The 18739-nt window shown below is 39.7% G+C and overlaps 1 protein-coding gene across 11 annotated transcripts in view; it reads right to left on the reverse strand.

The window, feature by feature from the left end:
- KIF1B (kinesin family member 1B) overlaps positions 1 to 18739 on the reverse strand; it is a 148025-nt gene that overhangs the window by 31988 nt on the left and 97298 nt on the right. For 8 of the 11 annotated variants that reach the window (XM_027110228.1, XM_027110241.1, XM_027110233.1 and 5 more), the window contains 9 exons: positions 15231 to 15324; positions 13959 to 14107; positions 12391 to 12569; positions 12098 to 12235; positions 10674 to 10922; positions 3448 to 3566; positions 2378 to 2463; positions 1903 to 2032; positions 1565 to 1727 (listed from right to left, as the gene is read on the reverse strand). In XM_027110228.1, the coding sequence (XP_026966029.1) occupies positions 1565 to 1727; positions 1903 to 2032; positions 2378 to 2463; positions 3448 to 3566; positions 10674 to 10922; positions 12098 to 12235; positions 12391 to 12569; positions 13959 to 14107; positions 15231 to 15324 (1307 nt within the window). The remainder of the gene's footprint in view (positions 1 to 1564; positions 1728 to 1902; positions 2033 to 2377; positions 2464 to 3447; positions 3567 to 10673; positions 10923 to 12097; positions 12236 to 12390; positions 12570 to 13958; positions 14108 to 15230; positions 15325 to 18739) is intronic. The other 3 variants (XM_027110237.1, XM_027110236.1, XM_027110235.1) reach the window with 1 other exon arrangement.

Here is an 18739-nt window from a genome sequence, read left to right on the forward strand (position 1 = left end):
ATACACAGTCGGATTTTTGACTGTGCGGAGGGTCAGTGCCCTAACTCCTGAGTTGCTCAAGGGTCAACTGTAATTCACTGAGCCCGAAGACAGTGGTGTACTTCTGCCAGGCATCCAAATCACTGATGCTACATACCGCTGTGGCACTATAGCACTCCACACTACGTGTACTCTCGTCTATTTTCTTTCTTCTCATTTTCTCCTTACCTCTCTCCCTTTCCTTCTCTTACTTCTTACTCCTTTTTTTCTTCCAATTTCTTCCTCTCCAGACCACACAGTGTACCTGCCAGAGGCGCCATGAGCATCAGCTGATCTCTGATCTACACTCCAACAAGGCTCTGCTTGGAGCACATACAAATATCCTGGGGTTCCACAGAGGTGACGCATGAAATCATTCACATTGCTCTACAGCTCTGTTTTCCCTATGCAGGCCAGATGAGAGCTGATAAAAACCTCAGAAGAACTTGAGTCTTCTTTCAGCATGAGTCAACATGCCCTTTCCTCCAGAGCTAATGCCAGGTGGAGATGCTACTCTCTTTTCAGGAGATTTTAGGACAGAAGTCAACATACCACTATTGCCATTTCAGATGTCAGTTAAGCAAGTAGGTCTTTTCCACAAAATACATCAGTTACTAACTGAGGCTATTAGCAAAAACACATTAAATGGGCAAAACCTACACTGGACAGATACTATTTCATCAATTATAATTACAGCAAATGATATTAGCGGCTTACCATGTAATAATCACATTTAATTGAGGACTTGGCTAAAATCTATGTAAAAAGCAATGCTGCTTTAGGACCCCAGGGAAGGCTAAGGCACATACTGAGGGGAAATGAATGGCAGAAATCTAAAGCAGCCTTTTGGTGGCACCAGTGGCAAACTGTGGGCTTTAGGAATGGGGTGGCTCAGACTTCATTCTCTTGTACTGTGGCCCTTTCCAAGTACTGAAGACGTATTGATGTTTGGGGGGTATTAAAAAACTGTTTTTGGAGGTCTTGAGACGAAAGTACCTAGAGCACAGAGCTCCAGAGGGTTATAGGATAGAAAATGCTTAGAAAGTGGATGAGAAATGAAACCTGTCACATCTTCTCTACGTACTTACTAGCTTTTTTTCAGTGGATGCAGAATTTTGCTGCTCTTTAAATGACTTACATTTTCCCTTTCCCAAGTATTAAATAAGCATAATTGGCGGTTGGATAATTCATTGTTTTCATACTTGTTTATTAACGAGACATTTCAGCACGAAGAGCATTTAAAAAGACTAATAAGTAGGCTCATCTGGATCTGATCCTATACTCCTGGCAGAGGGGGACAGTCCACAACCAAACCTTCTAGCAGGATATGTGGCCACACTCCTCCCCACAATGAACTGTTTCATTCCATTGTAGGTTTCCAGTTCTTACTCCCATCTTGAGTGAAGAAAGCATTTTATTTCAGTGGCTGGTAGTCATTTCTCTCTCAAAGAGTGTACTACCTGGCAAGTGTTACATCGCTCTATAGTGCACAAAGGACATCATCCGGGGTAAGAGCCTAGGGAGGCAGAGCAAAGGGGCGGCTTACTTGAACTGACAGAAGATATCTGCATACTCTGGGAGGATTCCGCTGGCCTGCAACACTGTTACACGGAAAGTGAAGGCACTGCCCAGTTTCAGGTGGTTGCCAATTTCTTCAGAAAATCCTTCCATTACCATCTTACCATCCAGCAAAGTGCCTGACTTCAAATCTAAAGAGGGTCAAATGAACACACATATGGTTCAAGTAACACACAAAGCACCTTTTAGAGAGTAGAGTGTACCTTTCCATCCCTAGATGATAAAAGCAACTATCTTCCTTGACAATGGTCAGTATTTTTCCCTCTTTGAAAACATATGCAATCATAGTACACTCTGATTACACACCCAAGTCATTCATTCGACTGATTTCTTCTGGAGGAGTGATGACCTCAGAACTCTGACCCTGTCCTTCCACAATCCTCAGCTCCTCCAAGGATAGACCAGAACGGGTCATTGCAACCGAAGAAAAGTCACTCTGAAAACAAGGCAGGGGTAAGTAGATGATAAAGTAGTATGACAACATATTTTCCCCCCATTTCCGTAACTTATATTTATTTGCCCAACAAATAATAGTGACTGAAAAGTTATGTGGATTAAGAGCTGCCTGAGAAAAGGCAATACAACACAATATAAATGCTGGGCCTTTACCCTCACCTCGGTCATTGTTAGACATGTCCCATATTCTATTAACTATCCTGTGGTAACCTATACTTTTTAGTTCTAGGCAGAACTGCTCTCCAGTGCTGAACATCCTCCTTACAAAACCTGCCTACTTCCTTATCCTTCCACAAGGTTTTCCTCTTCCTGGCAGATTTCTCACCTGATTAAAGTACTCGTTATCAAAAGATATTTTAGCTGTTCCTGACTGTCGAATTCCAGAACCATAATCAGGAGCTTCTTCATCCGCTAAGTAGAGGAAAAAAAAAAAAGAAAGAAAAAAAAAGCAAGGATGAGACTACATATGGGGACAAGGAGGAATGACTCCTATTGGATTACAATAATAAAAATATATAGGAAAGTAAAATAAAAATAAATAGGAGATAGTGGGCTTTAGGGTTCTCAAACTTTAATACAAGAGGAGACACTAAAGAACAAGTCTTTTGCATGAGAAAGAAAGAGACCAAAGCAGTAAAGTCAAATAGGCTGCTTCCAACTCTACTCAGGTAAACTTACCACCTCCTTAGCTCGAATGAAACTAATGAATAAAGGATTGGTTTCATTCTTGATGTTGTTCGAATGTCATACTTAGAAATACTGATCCCTTCACTTGACAAGATTATATTCAATAATACTCAATAAATATCTGAAAATATTAGACTGTACTTGTGAAGACCTCCATAGCTCAACGCTGGTGACTATCATGCATTTCCATGGGGAAAGGCTGAAAGAGGTCACTAAATACAGCACAGCAGTTGGAAACTAAAACAGAAACGTTACAGGAAACAGCCACATTCTTTCTTCAGAATGTAGGCTGGAGCTTGGAAAAAAGTATGAAGTGTCAACATCTTGATCCACACATTGCACAACAGCAGCCAAAGTACAGAAACGTCTAGCAGAAGTATCCTGACAGAAAATTAGGCAAGAAACCGTCTGAAAATCCTCTGTTATTTCTGAAGCAGTTAAGGTACATCATTTAAAATGCAAATGACTTTTATAAAGGTAACCCAAGGGTTGTTCTTCATGTTAAAGGAGATCCCTTTACCCCATTATTCCAAAACAGCAGTAGCCCAAACCAAACAGGATCTACTCGTGATACTTGGGAACAACAGCTAGAAAGGAAGCAATAAAGGCTTTCTTCAGTCTGCACTGAAGCGCGGCCCTTACGGAACGGGCCTCCTTTGTCTCGAGGCAGAGGACCCACGGCCCTCATTTCAGAAGAGGGGCGCCTACCTGCGATGGCCTGCACAGCCACACGGAGAAATCCCCGCACTTCGCCCTTCTCACTGACAACGGCCACCCTGTGAATCAGGGGCACGGGGTACAGCAGGTTGCTCAGGTAAACAAATGCTCTAGAGACAGAAACCAGGAGACAGACATCTGAGCATCCCACAGGTAGAGAAGGTGGCTTTCAGATTTACTGAGAATACCTTCATGAAACTGTGAGCTGGCTTCTGGGCCCTGTCTTAAGGTCACCTCTCTGTTCTGTACTCTCAGACTGCCTCCTGTTGCTTTTTCAGAATACATAACGTATAAACAAATGCAAATGCTTGGTAAAGCAGTGGAAAAGACCAACGTACACCAAATTACTCCCTATAAGAATTACTACCATAGGTAGAGTGACCACTGGAAGTAGACTTCCAAGATACTCCTCTACAAATACTGCTACGAGTGGGAAAAGGGAGCCCATTAAGGAGTTTAACCTTTTAATGTAACTAATTACAAAGAGGTTTTTGTTTTGTTTTCCCCAATAGCTAATACAGAAATCAGCAGACAAAAATGGTCAGAGAAATGTGACTGAAATACAGTCAATAACTCTAAAATGGATTTCAAGTCACAACATTGTGGGTCTTTATTTTTACCCTAAGAAATGACTATGATCTTTAGGCAGGGTGACTGACACATATGGGCAGAAAGGCCATGTAGCCAGAAATTTCTTTGTTAGTGAGCTTATAAGAGACTCTGGATGGACATCAAGATAAATGCTAAGGGAGAAGGAGACAGCTGATCCCTAAAGGGTTGCTTTTGCTTCTAGGGTTCAAAACTTTATTCAGAAATGCATATACACGAGGTAAGACCTAACATTTTTCAACTTCAAATGAACTAGCAAAGTCATATCACATTTGTTCTCTTTTTTTCTTCTTTCATTATTTTGTAGCTATTGACTTTTTTTAAGCAACACAAACCGGTGATCACAAAGCTTGGGTGTTCATTCCAATTAGTGGGTGGGAAATAGAATCTAGTTCCTACTATTATTCCTGTCTTCCCACTTGGTATATGCTGATCTTTGAAGACAAGACAAGACAAAGAGTAAACATTTGCATCAAGAAATCACACATAACTAAATGTGACACATGCAGGCATACCTCGTTTTATTGTGTTCCACTTTCTTGCGCTTTGCAGATATTGCACTTTTTAGAAATTGAAGGTTTGTGGCAACCCTGTCTCCAGCAAGGCGCCATTTTTCCAACATTTGCTTGCTTCATGACTCTGTGTCACATTTTGGTAATTCTCACACTATTTCAAACTTTTTCTTTTTTTTTTTTTTTATGGTCATCTGTCATCTTTGATGTTACGGTTGTAATTGTTTAGAGGTGCCACAAACCACAACCATACAAGACACTGAACTTAACCGATAAATGTGTGTTCTGACTGCTCCAACAGGCCATTCCCCCGTCTCTCTCCCTCTCCTTGGGCCTCCCTATTTCCTGAGACACAACAATACTGAAATTAGGACAGTTAATAACCCTACAATGGCCTCTTAAGTGTTTAAGTGAAAGGAAGAGTCTCATGTCTCTTACCTGAACTCAAAAGTTAGAAATAACTAAGCTTAGTGAGGAAGGCATGTTGAAAGCTGAGACAGGCTAAAAGCAAGGCCTCTTGTGCCAGTCAGACAAGTTGTGACTGCAAAGGAAAAGCTCTTGAAGGAAATTAAAAGTGCTACTCCAGTGAATACACAAGTGATATAAGAAAGCAAAAAAGCCTTACGGATGATATAGAGAAAGTTTTAGTGGTCTGGATAGAAGATCAAAACAGCCACAACATTCCCTTAAGCCAAAGCCTAATCCAGAGCAAGGCTTTAACTGTCTTCAGTTCTATGAAGGCCAAGAGAGGTAAAGAAGCTACAGAAGAAAAGTTTGGAGCTATCAGAGGTTGGTTCATGATGTTTAAGGAAAGAAGTCGTCTCCATAACATAAAAGTGCAAAGGGAAGCAGAAGTGCTAATGTAGAAGCTGCAGCAAAGTATCCAGAAGTCCCAGCTAAGTTATTAATGAAGGTGGCTACACTGAATAAGAATTTCAGTGTAGATGAAACAGCCTTTTATTGGAGGAAGATGCCATCTAAGACTTTCAGAGCTAGAGGGAAGTAAATGTCTAGCTTCAAAGGACAGACTGACTTTCTTGTTAGGGGCTAATGCAACTAGTGACCTGTAGTTGAAGCCAATGCTCGTTTACCATTCTGAAAATCTTAGGGCCTTTAAGAATTATGCTAAATCTACTCTGCCTGTTTTCTATAAATGAAACAACAAAGCCTAGATGACAGCACATCTGTTTACAACATGGTTTACTGAATATTTTAAGCCCACTGTTGAGACCGACTGCTCAGGGCAAAAAAAAAAAAAAGAGCCCTTTCAAAATATTACTGCTCACTGACAATGCACCTGGTAACCCAAGAGCTCTGATGGAGATTAATATTTTCGTGCCTGCTAACACAACACGCATTCTGCAGCCCATGTGTCAAGGAGTAATTCTGACTTTCAAGACTTGTTATTTAAGAAATACATTTTGTAAGGCTACAGCTGCCATAGACAGTGACTTCTTTGATGGATCTGGAAAGGATTGTAGGTGCCATTAGGAACATCTGTGATTTGTGGGAAGAGGTCAAAATATCATCAATATTAACAGGAGTTTGGAAGAAGTTGACTCCAACCCTCATGGATGACTTTGAGGGATTCAAGACTTCAGTGGAGAAAGTAAATGCAGACGCGGTAGAAATAGCAAGAGAACAAGAATTAGAAGTGGAGCCTGAAGATGGGACTGGATTACTATAGTCTCATGATAAAACTTTAATGGGTGAAGAGTTGCTTCTTATGGATGAGCAAAGAAAGTGGTTTCTTGAGATGGAATCTACTTCCAGTGAAGATGCTGGGAAATGACAACAAAGGATTTAAAATATTACATAAACACAGCTGATAAAGCAATGGCAGGGTCTGAGTGGACTGACTCCAATTTTGAAAGTTCTACTGTGGGTTAGATGCTATCGAACAGCAACCTCCACCGGCAAAAAGCCTGCTTCACTGAAGGCTCAGATGACGGCTAGCATATTCCTTTTAGCAGTAAAGTATTTTTTAATTAAGGTACATACACTGGTTTTTTTAGACATAATGCTTTGCACGCTTAATAGACCAAATGTAATGTAAACATAACTTTAATATGCATTGGGAGAACAAAAAAGGCACGTGACTGGCTTTATAGCAATATTTGCTTTTATTGCAGTGGTCTGGAAACAAATGAGCAATATCTCCGAGGTATGCCTGCATGCATGTCTGCACCTTTTCCTGCTCTGAATCTACTTTAAAACAAAGAAAAGGAAGATGGAGCGGATTCTTGGGATTTCAACTCCAAGTAATGAAAACAATTCTGAAAATTGACAAAATACACCACAGAAAAACAAATGTTAATAAAACTGAAAGACCATAAATGAAACATAAATGAAAGTATAACAAAAATAATTGCAAGTGGACACTGAATCAGATCAAATGATGTCTACTTCCCTTTCAGTCTGCTCCAAAGGTGGGGGAGGGCAATGCTAAAAAAGAGGGATAAAGCTCCGTTGTACAAACATTTTTAAAAGAAAAGTCTAAAAAGGATTACAAACAAGAGTCTCAAACATCAACTACTGTGATAGAGTTTAAAGACTACGAATTTGGCATAAGGTACCAAATGGATAATTTCACTTTCAAAGTCAGCACACATACAGACCACCTTCATTTCTCACTGGCATTCCAGCCACTGCCCGCGTTCAATGCCTTGGCCATTAAAGAGCCATCGTATATGCTCGTCCCCTGTCTGCTGTCCTCTCTGAGCTCTTCTACCCACCTCATGCCTTTGATTTCACATCATATTCCAAATACCACTCTCTTATGACAGGTCCCCCTAGTGTTTTATGATCTCAGTAACACACAACTCCATCATTGCTATGATTTCCATTTATTTATGTAATTATTTGTCTGTCTCACCCACCAGACTGAAAACCCAGGAGGGCAGGAACCATGTCTGGTCAATAAATATCCGGTGAGTGATTGAACATCTATGTACATAAGTGAATGGGAAAGTGATCTGTCCTCTATCTTTAAGTAGAAGTGGAAGATTTTTCCAGAAAAATGGGTTAAACCAGAGGTAGAGAAGCAAAGCCATTCAACTTTATATTAGGTTGATTTTTCAAAGCCATACTCATGATGGATATTAACTATATAGGACATGTTTAGATTCCTAACCATATTTAATTTGTATAGCTATTTTTATACTTAAAAGTAGCTACTCAAAAACAGGAACCCCTGTTTTTAATTACAATAAAGTACTGTTTGCACAAACGTTAAAGAAGAATCTCCTTTCTGTCTATGGCAACGGCTACTCCAAAAGTGGAAGAATAGGAAGTATTCTTGTAAATTTCCCTTTTTAGAAGAGAGAATTCTATAATTCAATGGCAGTGGCTTGTGCATCGGCACTGTGACTACACAACTGCACAGTCACTAGACAGCTCCTTGTCTTATTATTATAACACAGGCTTTGGTCCAAAATCAATGCTTTGGGCTCTATAAATGTTCTCGTTCTCTTACGAAGTTTTTTAAATTAGAATTTTTATAATTATTCTTCATTCTTGAGAATCCTTGTACCTTGACCTAGCAGACTGAAAGAGAACAGGGACGAGAGAGGGGAAGATGTAAAGGATGTATTAGCATAAAGTTCTATGAAGTTACATAAAAAGGGTAACAAATTCTGTCAACATAAAGATAATAAAAACCAGCATAATTATGATCAGTTACAGAAAGAATGTCAGTTCAGGTACTTAGGTCACAGAATAACCAGGAGACTTTTAACCCAGAACACTAGCCTAAATACTTTACATTTCATCCCAAATGACGATGGATGATTCATAACATCCCAGCATGCCATAAGAGAATAGCTAAAGGGACAAGCTCTTTTAATTTTCATATAAAAATTCACCAGAGGCAGCCAAGGCCATGAATCAAAACCTATAAATGGAATTTTACAAAAAACTGGAAAATTTGTAAGTAAATTGTATTTGCAATTATGTGCCAATACGGGAAATCTAATCCCGTGAATCACAAAAACAGCACAGAAGTTACTCCTCTTACACAGAGAATGACCGGTACGTAACTGGGTGATGTTGCATTATTACAAATTGTTTGTAGGTAAGAAATGCAGTCGAGGGTGAAAATAAAGAGCTATCCTTCACTCCGCTGACTGCTATGATTTCACCTTCTCCCCTAATACTTTTCTTGCAAAGCAAAGTCAGTTTTAGAATCTGGGAACCCAAAGAAATGGAAAGGTCAATTCCTGAGCCACAGCTCCACAAATAATTTATTTGAAAATCAAAGTAGAGCTGATTGCCTTATACCTACACTTAAATCTGATATGATTAAAATGAGAGAAAATACATATATCTTAACACAGAGAATTTCCACATTACGTGGGATTTTCATACAACTGGCTCAAAATACAAATGCTTCTGAGTAGAATTCTGAGTAGAACCAGGATATTCATTTTGCTAGTGTGGATGAAAGAATACAAAAGATGAAAAAGATCTTTAATGCTTTTTCTTCTCCCTACCTAACTCTTCAGTTTATACTTCAGAACCTAACAGGTCTCCGTTTTAGTTGCTTGTCCTAAGTTAGGTCGGTGTTCTTTCCACCACACCACATAGGGTGAAGCTACCTATTCCTCATGTGTGATAATGTAGAACAAAGTGAGCAGTGTGAGAAGCTGCAAGACTGGCATCAGGACCAAGCAGTTTGTGGATAAAAACTTGATTCCAACTTCCGACCCTCGCAGAAGAGGACGGAAACAGCCATAAAGTAAGGAAAGCATTATGGTCCCATTATTTGTACACAGAAGTACCCTTCTCAATTTTAATATAAATCAGCTTCTCTGAAATTCTAAGCATCTATTCCTGGCAATACACCAGACAATATTCATGGTTGTATAATCCTTTATATTTATTCATGGAAAAACTGAATAAATGCCCCTTTACCATTGTAAAACCCCAAGACTGTCTAATAGTACAGCCCACAGTCATAATTGAGGCTTTAATTTCTATCAAAAAGCTTTTCTTTTCCCCCTTTCCATAAAAGTGATCATCTTCTACATTATTTATTTAGTTCTCACCAGGTAATCAACACCATACTCTGAGCTAAGTTTTAGAACCTTGTGTCCCTAATGGGTCAGGAGACTCACTGCACTTTCATAGTTTTAGATAACTGGTGCTTATCCACTAACACTAATATAATTTCCCTTATTTTTAAAGGGTTCAACAACATGTGGTTTTAATGCAGTGTTGAAATTAAATCAAAACATAGACATAATTTTTTGTTAATTCAGTGAGTGCTGCACTGTTGAATTTGTAATTAAAATTACTTCAGCATGAAGACTGGATATAGACAAAGACCCCAGTATTAGGAACATGTGCCTGAGAGCTCTGCATCACTGACAGATGGGGCCAGAGACAATGCCTTGGTTTGGTAAGCTGAACTTAACACAAAGCAGTGTCATGGAGCACTGAACAAATATCCATTGTTGATGGTTTCAACAGATAATTTTATGAGATTCATCATTATAACGCCTATAGGTAAAATCTTAGCACAAGCCAAAGATCTATGAAACTGGCCAAAGAAAGGCATCCATTTTAGTTAGACAAAGAGGAAACTTCACGCTCTTGAGTCTTTTCTGGACTCACAGACTAAGCAAGAAATAAACCTAACACTACTCCTGATTCCACTTCTGTCCTCGCGATTCCTGCTGATGCCACGAGTCCTTTCAGCCTAGCCTTGGACTTGCTCTGCTATCCTTCTCACGTTGCCCCTTTTGCTTTCTAGCTCACATTCCCACAAAGAGGAAACATCAGACACAATGACATTGTTCAACTCCGTAACGGTGTGACTCTTAGCTTTGATTATTTTCTCCTCTGGGGTCTCCCCCTTCAGAACAAAATTACAGGGCAGTTTGAGACAAGGAATCCTCCACGGAGAGTGTCCACACGCTGCCGCATGCCGTACCGAGTAGGCCAAGTACCTCACAGATGCTGCCTGAGGGCTCTCTCAGCCAGATCAGCGTGTCATGAATTGAACTGGCTAAAGCAAAATTGTCCAAAATTGCACAAGGAGCCTCTTTAGAGCAAGAGCTGGTCCCTTTTTGCCTTTCTCACTTTAACCTCACCAACCTTCCCACTAAAATGAACCATGGGGATCTGTCGTAAAACGGGTCATGCCCATCACTGAAGAGATCTGATCCCTCCTCCGTCCCTGCGTCAGAGCCGGTGTCATCCACGAATGCCTCATCATCAAAATCCTCCATCTCATCTTGCTGCTCGTCAGCCAGCTCAGTGATGTCGGAATCGGCCGTGGAAAAAGTGGGGGAGGGCGTGCGGTCAGCAAGGCGCTCATTCACACAGCCGTGGAAAATGGGGGCGCTAGACACCAGGTAAGATGCCGACGGACACAGCCAAGGAGAGAGGAATAGTTGGTTAAACAGGAAGCTACAGCTGCCAACAGGACAGAACCCACTGGGGAACCAAAACAACACAAGCAAGTGGAAAAGCAAAGGGATAAAATAAGCATAAATCATCTGGCTCAGGTGAAATGGAACAAGGACTGATCCTTGGAATGAGAAAAGCAAAGGAAATACATGAGTAGAATATCCGAGGTAAACAATGTGCTGTAAAACATTTAAGTTCTCCACTTCACACAAAAAATCAGCAGCCAGGTCTCAAAGGAGCCACTCAATATTAGGTGAAATAATAAGGTTTAAATCTTTACTCCAATTCCCATGTCATCTCTGAGCAGAAAACAAAACAGATGAAATGGTATATGGCAAAGCAGGTATGTGCCTTGCTTGGGTAAGACGTGTTTGGCCAATTCATCTCTTTGAAAACGCTCTACTATCAGAGTAGACTGGAAAAGACTTACTTCATTTCTACAAAATACTATGACTTCAGCTCCACCTTTTAACCCAGTTCCTTTAAAACTGTTGGAAAGTTTTTGCAATTAGAAAATTTTTCAAATTCTGAAATCATTAAGGTGAAAACTTATACTTCTCTGCTTTAAAAATTCTAAACCTCTAAGAACGTGACTCACTATGGACTCACGTTAAATGCTGAAAGTAAAGTATACACAAAAAAGGCTCAGGTGGATTACTAAGGTGTGCAATTATTCACTCTTGGCAAAGACTAAAGTGAGATGAACTGCTTTAAAAATTAAAGTGAGGACAATCATGGAAAGACTGTAGTCTGATAAACTGGACGTCATACTGTGATTTTAAACTATGCAGGATACAGACACAGGTTTCCTTTTTCTTTTACATCTATCTTGGTCAAGTGTAAGACATTTTGTGAATGAGCTGACAGGCAGGGAAGACTGTCAGTTACTTTGATTGAAAGTCTGAAACTTAAAAAAAATGTGCCTGTTGGATAAAACTAAAGGGAAATATACCAAATGACACAGTGGCTGTGTATGAGTGGATAAGATTATAAATGGGGCTTTTTTGTACTTTTTCTTTAACTTCCTGTAATATCTGCTAAGCCTTTAAACAATTAAAATAAAACCATTCATTACCTGAAAAGAAGACACCAATAAAATCATTACTTACCTTCCTACAAGTTTGAACCAATGGAATCGATCATAAAATGGATCGCTGCCAGTCATGGTGGTTTCACTTTCATCTTGGGCGCTGGAGGCCATCTCACCTGCCCTGTCATACATCTCTCGCATCAAATCCAGCCTCTGCCTGTACAGTAACCATAAAGTGTGCTGGGTTAGTATCACAAGGTCACATCAAAATTTCATCTTGGAAGTATCTTCCATGTAAGATTTTAAAAAGCTGCTCCCACCATTTAATGATATTAAATAAGAATAAAGGCTTTATGCATGACATTTTCATACTTAAGTTTCGCCAAAGACCAATAATGTGTTGCTCCGTTTTTCAGATCCTGGACTTCTACGGCCACCACTGTACGAGGGAACGGTCTGTCTTCCTGAGTTTTTTCCATCTCAGTGGGAAGTAATTCAGGAGGCAAAGGGGAGTACAACGTGTCAGTCAGAAGAACAAACTGAAACTGCACCTAAATGGAAGGAAGAAACCATCGACAAACGGCCTTTCTGTTTTTAGCTAGTAAGTTTTGGAAACAAGGCAATATAATCACGCCTGATGGGAAGGAGGTCAAACAGCAGCACATGCTCAACAGCTTGTGATCAACTGAAAAAAGTGGCCACTTGTATATTAATCATTAAGCTATTTACAGACTTTGTTTTCCTAGCCTGGCGCAGTGTTTTTGCACAACCTAAAATCTCAATAAATATACTTTGGTTGACTGAACGAAGACTTCTGTAGAGAACAAATGGTGGACCCAGGAGTGCACCCTCACCCACTAATGAGAGAGGGTGGAGGCATGCTAAGGTTTTCCATTTTAAATTCAGAGGATTACAACTATTACTCTTAAAACTGTTACCACAGGCTAAGTGCTTTGCATTCATCATGTCATTTATTTCTTGATACCACCCTCTATTTTTACCAACTATTAATGAAATGCTATATACAGCTATAAGACAAAAAGATAGTCCCTGCCATCTTTTAGTCTAGTTGAAGAGGGAAATAGTTAATAAATGATTACAAAATGAGATGGGGTTATGAATGAATAAGACGTCTTATCCCCATTTTACAGAACTAGAATATAGCCCTCGGAGAAGATAATGATTTTTCCCAAAGCCAGGCAGTCTGTGCTCTTACCTACTTCACAGTATTGCCCCTCCCACCCCGCCCCCTGTAAATCTTAGCCATCAGGAGACTGTTAAACCGTGGGACATAAAGAAGAATAAATCTAAGATGTGGTGTGATGTTTCAGTAATATTAATTACCATGTCTAGGCACTACTTCAGCACCTTCCATGCATTCACTCTCTCATCTCTCACAAAATCCCTGGGTGGCAGGCACTGTGGCCAAGCCCATTTTGCAGGTGAGGGACTGGAGGCCTGGGGCTATTAGGGTCAAACAACTGGGAGAGCTGGGGTTGGAACCTGGCTGTCTGGGTGCAGAGTGTACGCGCCTGTCCATCACACAAAACTGCCTCTCAGACCCTAGAAGATGAGAGGGCACATAGGACTTAGAAGTGCCAACTTAATGGTAGAAAACTAAAAGAAAATTGAGATTTTCAGAAACCCAAGAGAAGTATTTTGCTACCAATATGTTTCTCTAGCTCCTGTCAGGAATACGGTCTCCTTGCTTGTAAAATAAGCTAGAAAACATGTTATTTTAAAATTTTCATTTAACAAATATTTAGTTAGTACCTACTATGTTCCAGGTACATATATTAAATACAGGCATATAGAAACCTGTTTCATAGCAAAAAGCTGCTGAGTTCACCCAAGGGAAAGGTTAGCTCAAGATGAGGACCATGAAGCCCACCAGGCTCAGCTCTGCCTCCAGATGGTCCATGTTTCCACACCCTCCGTACCTTCTTCTTCAATTCCACACTGATGGCATTGGCCTCCTTCAGGTAAACGGCATTGCCCCAGAGTAAGTCCCTTAATGAGGTAAACTGGTGAGACTTCCACTTCCGGAAGGCCCACTGGGCCAGCTCAAATTCATGTTGTGTCCAAGGAACTGAAAGAGCAAACGAAGTGTATTGAATGGTGATCTCATAACCATGTAGAAATTATATCCCTCCTCTACCTCATCTCTTTCATCAAGTATTTTCCAGTTTTCCTCCATTCTTTTTTAAGATATACCTTAATGTGTGGCTTATAATAAAGAAAAACCCCTAGTACGTTGTACAACTTCAAATATATCTATTTTTCTTTCTAGTACAGGAAAAAGAAGGTCATATTTCACATAGATATTTATTTTTTATTTTTAAATATTTATTTATTTATTTAGCCTGTGCCGGGTCTTAGTTGCAGCACGTGGGCTCTTTGTTGAGGCATGCGGGATCTTTAGTTGTGGCATACAGGACCTTTTTTTCAGTTGTGGCATGCAGACTCTTAGTTGCGCGGACTCTTAAGTTGCGCAGATTCTTAGTTGCAGCATGCCTGCAGGATCTAGTTCCCCGACCAGGGATCGAACCCAGGCCCCCTGCATTGGGAGCATGGAGTCTTACCCACTGGACCACCAGGGAAGCCCCTCACATGGATATTTAAAAATAAAGAATTTAGTACATAAATTAAGAGTTCCTTCAAAGTTATTATGAAGGCTTGAGATTACTGAGAGGTTGGATAGAAAAATGAAATGTGATGAATGTTCATACTGCATTGTAAGGGAGTAACTAACCATTAAAGCCCTAATTCAACTAAGAAATTCTAGAAAACTTAAGACAGGTAGGCAGGACTAAGCAATGTGATTAGCAATCTGCCAAAAATAGCTTTAATGTACGCTGACATATTCCAAAGCCCTCACTCGGAAATCCCTGACATAAACCAGAAAATAAAACAGAGTATCTTAACAAAGATTAAGCTCTATATTTATTTGCAATATATATGTGAACTTCATATGTACAGTAATATGAGACAGTTTATATAAATTGCCCAACAGATTTCTATGGAGACTATGCTCAGATAGATGGCTTGTGTTCTAATAGACACTATGAGCCCCATCCCCACCTCACAGAGTACAGCCTGGATTCTCAGCATTGAGCATCTTTTAAATCATCTTTAAATCAGCTCAGTAATTTGACAGCACAGATCCAAAACATATATCAATACAGAGGAAAGTTTCAGTCTCTATATTTCACCTTCTTCCTCCTCTTCTTCCTCTTCAGTTGTTTCTGCTGCCAGGGATCTCGTCTCCACCTGCTTCTGCAAGGCCTGCAATTTACTCTCATAATCCTGAACGAAAAGAAAGGAGATAACATGTAGGAGAGAGAGGACATAAGAAGGAAGGAAAAGAAAAAAGAAAGGAAGATTGGGGCAAGGTAGAGATTGCAAAAGACAAAGAAAAGAGAAGATTGAGGTAGGAAACAACAGTGAAAAGAAAGACATACAAAGAAATGCTTCAGAAAAAAGCCATAAAGCACACAAAATAGTCTGCAATGGGTAAATGCTTTAAAAGATCTTGTGTTCCAAGGAATTTAACTGCAGTCTCTCTGTTTCTACTCCCTCAGACTCAAGAGTTCTGTACTTGGGGTTGTGGTAGAGGAGAGGGGGGATTTTGAAGGAAAAATGCAGGTGTCCCTTAAATGTTAAAATACACTTAAATAGTATCTTTACACATCCAAGAATTCTGGAGAAAACAATACTGGAAAAGATTAAATTCACCAGTATTGCCAAGAGTTCTAATTATCTAACTGTTTGGATGGGGAAAAGAATTCAGACTGTAGACCCTGAAGCTCCCTATGGATGAAATATTACTATCTTTGCAGCTGTAGGATGAGTTTAGCCTTCAGGTAACCAAAAGATCACAGTGCTCTTAGGATTGAAATAATCTATATATTGCATTTATTTATTCAATAAATAAACTTTATTTCAAAATATATTATTATAATACAAAATGTATTACTATATTTCAAATCATATTCATCCTTCCTTCTTCCATCTTACTCCATGCAGTCTCAATTAGGGTGATATCAGTCCTAACAGGGAAAAAAAAGTGGTTCTTGGGGGATTAAAAAAAAAAAAGTACTCTTTTTATGTATAAAGCACAAATATACATAGAGTATATAAACTGATATACTATATATCTGACATATTAAAATTGCATGGTGGAGAGAGATTAAGGGAAAAAATGTCTAAAAAGGTTCCTTGGAGTGTTAAATGAAAAAAAAGCTTGTGTTTTTTGACAATAAAACAAGTTAAGAAAAAAGACCTTCACATAATACAACACCAAATCACAACATAAGCACAGCATTTTAAAAATATACTAGCAGGCTTCCTGCTTCCTGGGAGTGGGCCGATTCCAGGCTGTCATGGTTTAGGTATGACTATGTACTGTTTTCAAACAGAGCTCTCCAAGTCACAAATCAAATATTCCACGCATTACAGAAGACCACTGAAAGCCTCGCTAGCAAACCCCGTTACAAAAGGCGCTCCCAATGGCTATGCTAAGAGGGATGCAAATATTCTCTAGGCTCCAGTCATTTATCATTTAGTCTCACAAAGGAAGCTTTCTCTCTTTAGTGGAGCTGGCAGTGACCAAGAGCCAGGGAAACAGCTTTTTTTTTTTTTTTTTGTGGTACGTGGGCCTCTCACTGCTGTTGCCTATCCCGTTGCGGAGCACAGGCCCCGCGGCCATGGCTCACTGGCCTAGCTGCTCCGCAGCATGTGGGATCTTCCCGGACCGGGGCACGAACCCGTGTCCCCTGCATCGGCAGGCGGACTCTCAACCACTGCGCCACCAGGGAAGCCCCGAAACAGCTTTTTAAAGACATCTAAACACACTTTTTAGGAAACTATGTACTGTGGGAAAAATGAAAAATATAAAGTAGCAGGTAAGAAGACTGCGGCTTTGCTCCTGGCACCTGCTCTTATTAGTCTTATAATTCTGGGAAAGTTAATCCTTTCTACACCTCATTTTTGCCATCTTTAAAATGAAGATTTTAGTGTTCGACCTTGCCTACCACACAGGACTGCAGGAAGGACCAAATGACAAACCATTTAAAAACACAAGTTAGGGGCTTCCCTGGTGGCGCAGTGGTTGAGAGTCCGCCTGCCGATGCAGGGGACACGGGTTCGTGCCCCGGTCCGGGAAGATCCCACATGCCGCGGAGCGGCTGGGCCCATGAGCCATGGCCGCTGAGCCTGCGCTCCGCAACGGGAGAGGCCGCAACAATGAGAGGCCTGCGTACCACAAAAAAAAAAAAAAAAAAAAGCAAGTTCAAGTCCGCTTAAATGGTAACACACTATCAAAATGACAGGTAGTGTTTTTTTAAAGTTTCTTTTCTAAGTACACCTAGCCCCCAATTCTGGTTTCTAAATACCATTCCCCACTAAAAGGAACCAGGGTTCCTTGTGAAACTGACTGACTTCAGATCTGGAGCAAGGAAAATACAAGGTAACCCCAGAATATCTTGGGCCAGAAAGCATGGAGTACTCAAAGACCGATGGGACCATTTCAAAAGGACAAAGACTCCCATTGGCCAATAAATAATAATAACAGGAAAAGAATATACAGCACATTGAGTATGAAAAGAATCCATGAGCCCACAGTGATACTGAAAGAAGGAGAGAAAAAGGGAAAGCTCTTCTTTACCAAAAAACAAAACAAAAAGCCAGTTAATAAATGCAGAGGCAATGACAATTAGAAAATCACTACATTGCAACCCTAGATGCAGTAATTGAATCAGGCAAGGATCATTAATAAAAGCCAGAACAACTGAGCGAAAGGTGGATGGAAAACAGAATATTCACACAATCTCAAGAGCCTACTAACAAGGAGAGAGAGCTGGGAAACAACACATTAACTAAATTTATTAAACTTTATCATTACTGATAATAGAACAAAGTGACATTTTATGTCTACTGATGTGAAGCAAATGGAAGTACGCAATGTAGCATTTACAGCATTCTCAACAAAAATGTTTACCCTAAATCTAATCTTGGGGAAACAATCAGACACATTAGAATGTGGCCTAGACTCTTCAAAAATACCTGTGTAACAAAAGATAAAAGAACCATCAGAACCAAATGCAATCAATGAACCGTGACTGGATCTTGGATTAAAAAACATGCACACACACACTTCCAACAGTTATATTTTTCAGACAATTAGTGAAATTTGAAAATGACCTGTATTTTACATGATACTGAATCAGTATTAAATTTTTGGATGGGATAATGGTATTAAGAGAATGTCCTTGATTTTAGGAGATACATGTGTATTTAGGGGTAAAGTGACATTATAACTCACTTTCAAATGATTCAGGAAAAGTATATAAACATGGGTATACAAAGGTTCATTGTACTATTTGTTTTCAAAGTAAGAGGTTGGGGGTGTGGTTTCTACAAAACCTATGTTATTACATAGGATTCTTTGAGCAAAAAGAGAAAGACAGCTGATTTACGGAAAAAGCATCAGGTGGAAAAAAATGTTAATATCTTAGCTTGAGGATTTTGTTGTTTTTCATTTTTTCCCCAATTTCTAAATTACAGTAATATACACATAACATAAAATTTACCATCTTAACCACTTTTAAGGTATGAAATATGTTAATAACACTGTGCAACCATCACCACTATCCACACTCCAGAACTCTTCACCTTGTAAAACTAAAACTCTTTGTCCTTTAAATACTAACTCTCACCCCCG

Source organism: Aethalodelphis obliquidens, unplaced genomic scaffold, assembly GCF_003676395.1.
Source record: "Aethalodelphis obliquidens isolate GAN/ISIS:26980383/991018 unplaced genomic scaffold, ASM367639v1 scaffold9, whole genome shotgun sequence".
Classification (NCBI taxonomy): Eukaryota; Metazoa; Chordata; class Mammalia; order Artiodactyla; family Delphinidae; genus Aethalodelphis; species Aethalodelphis obliquidens.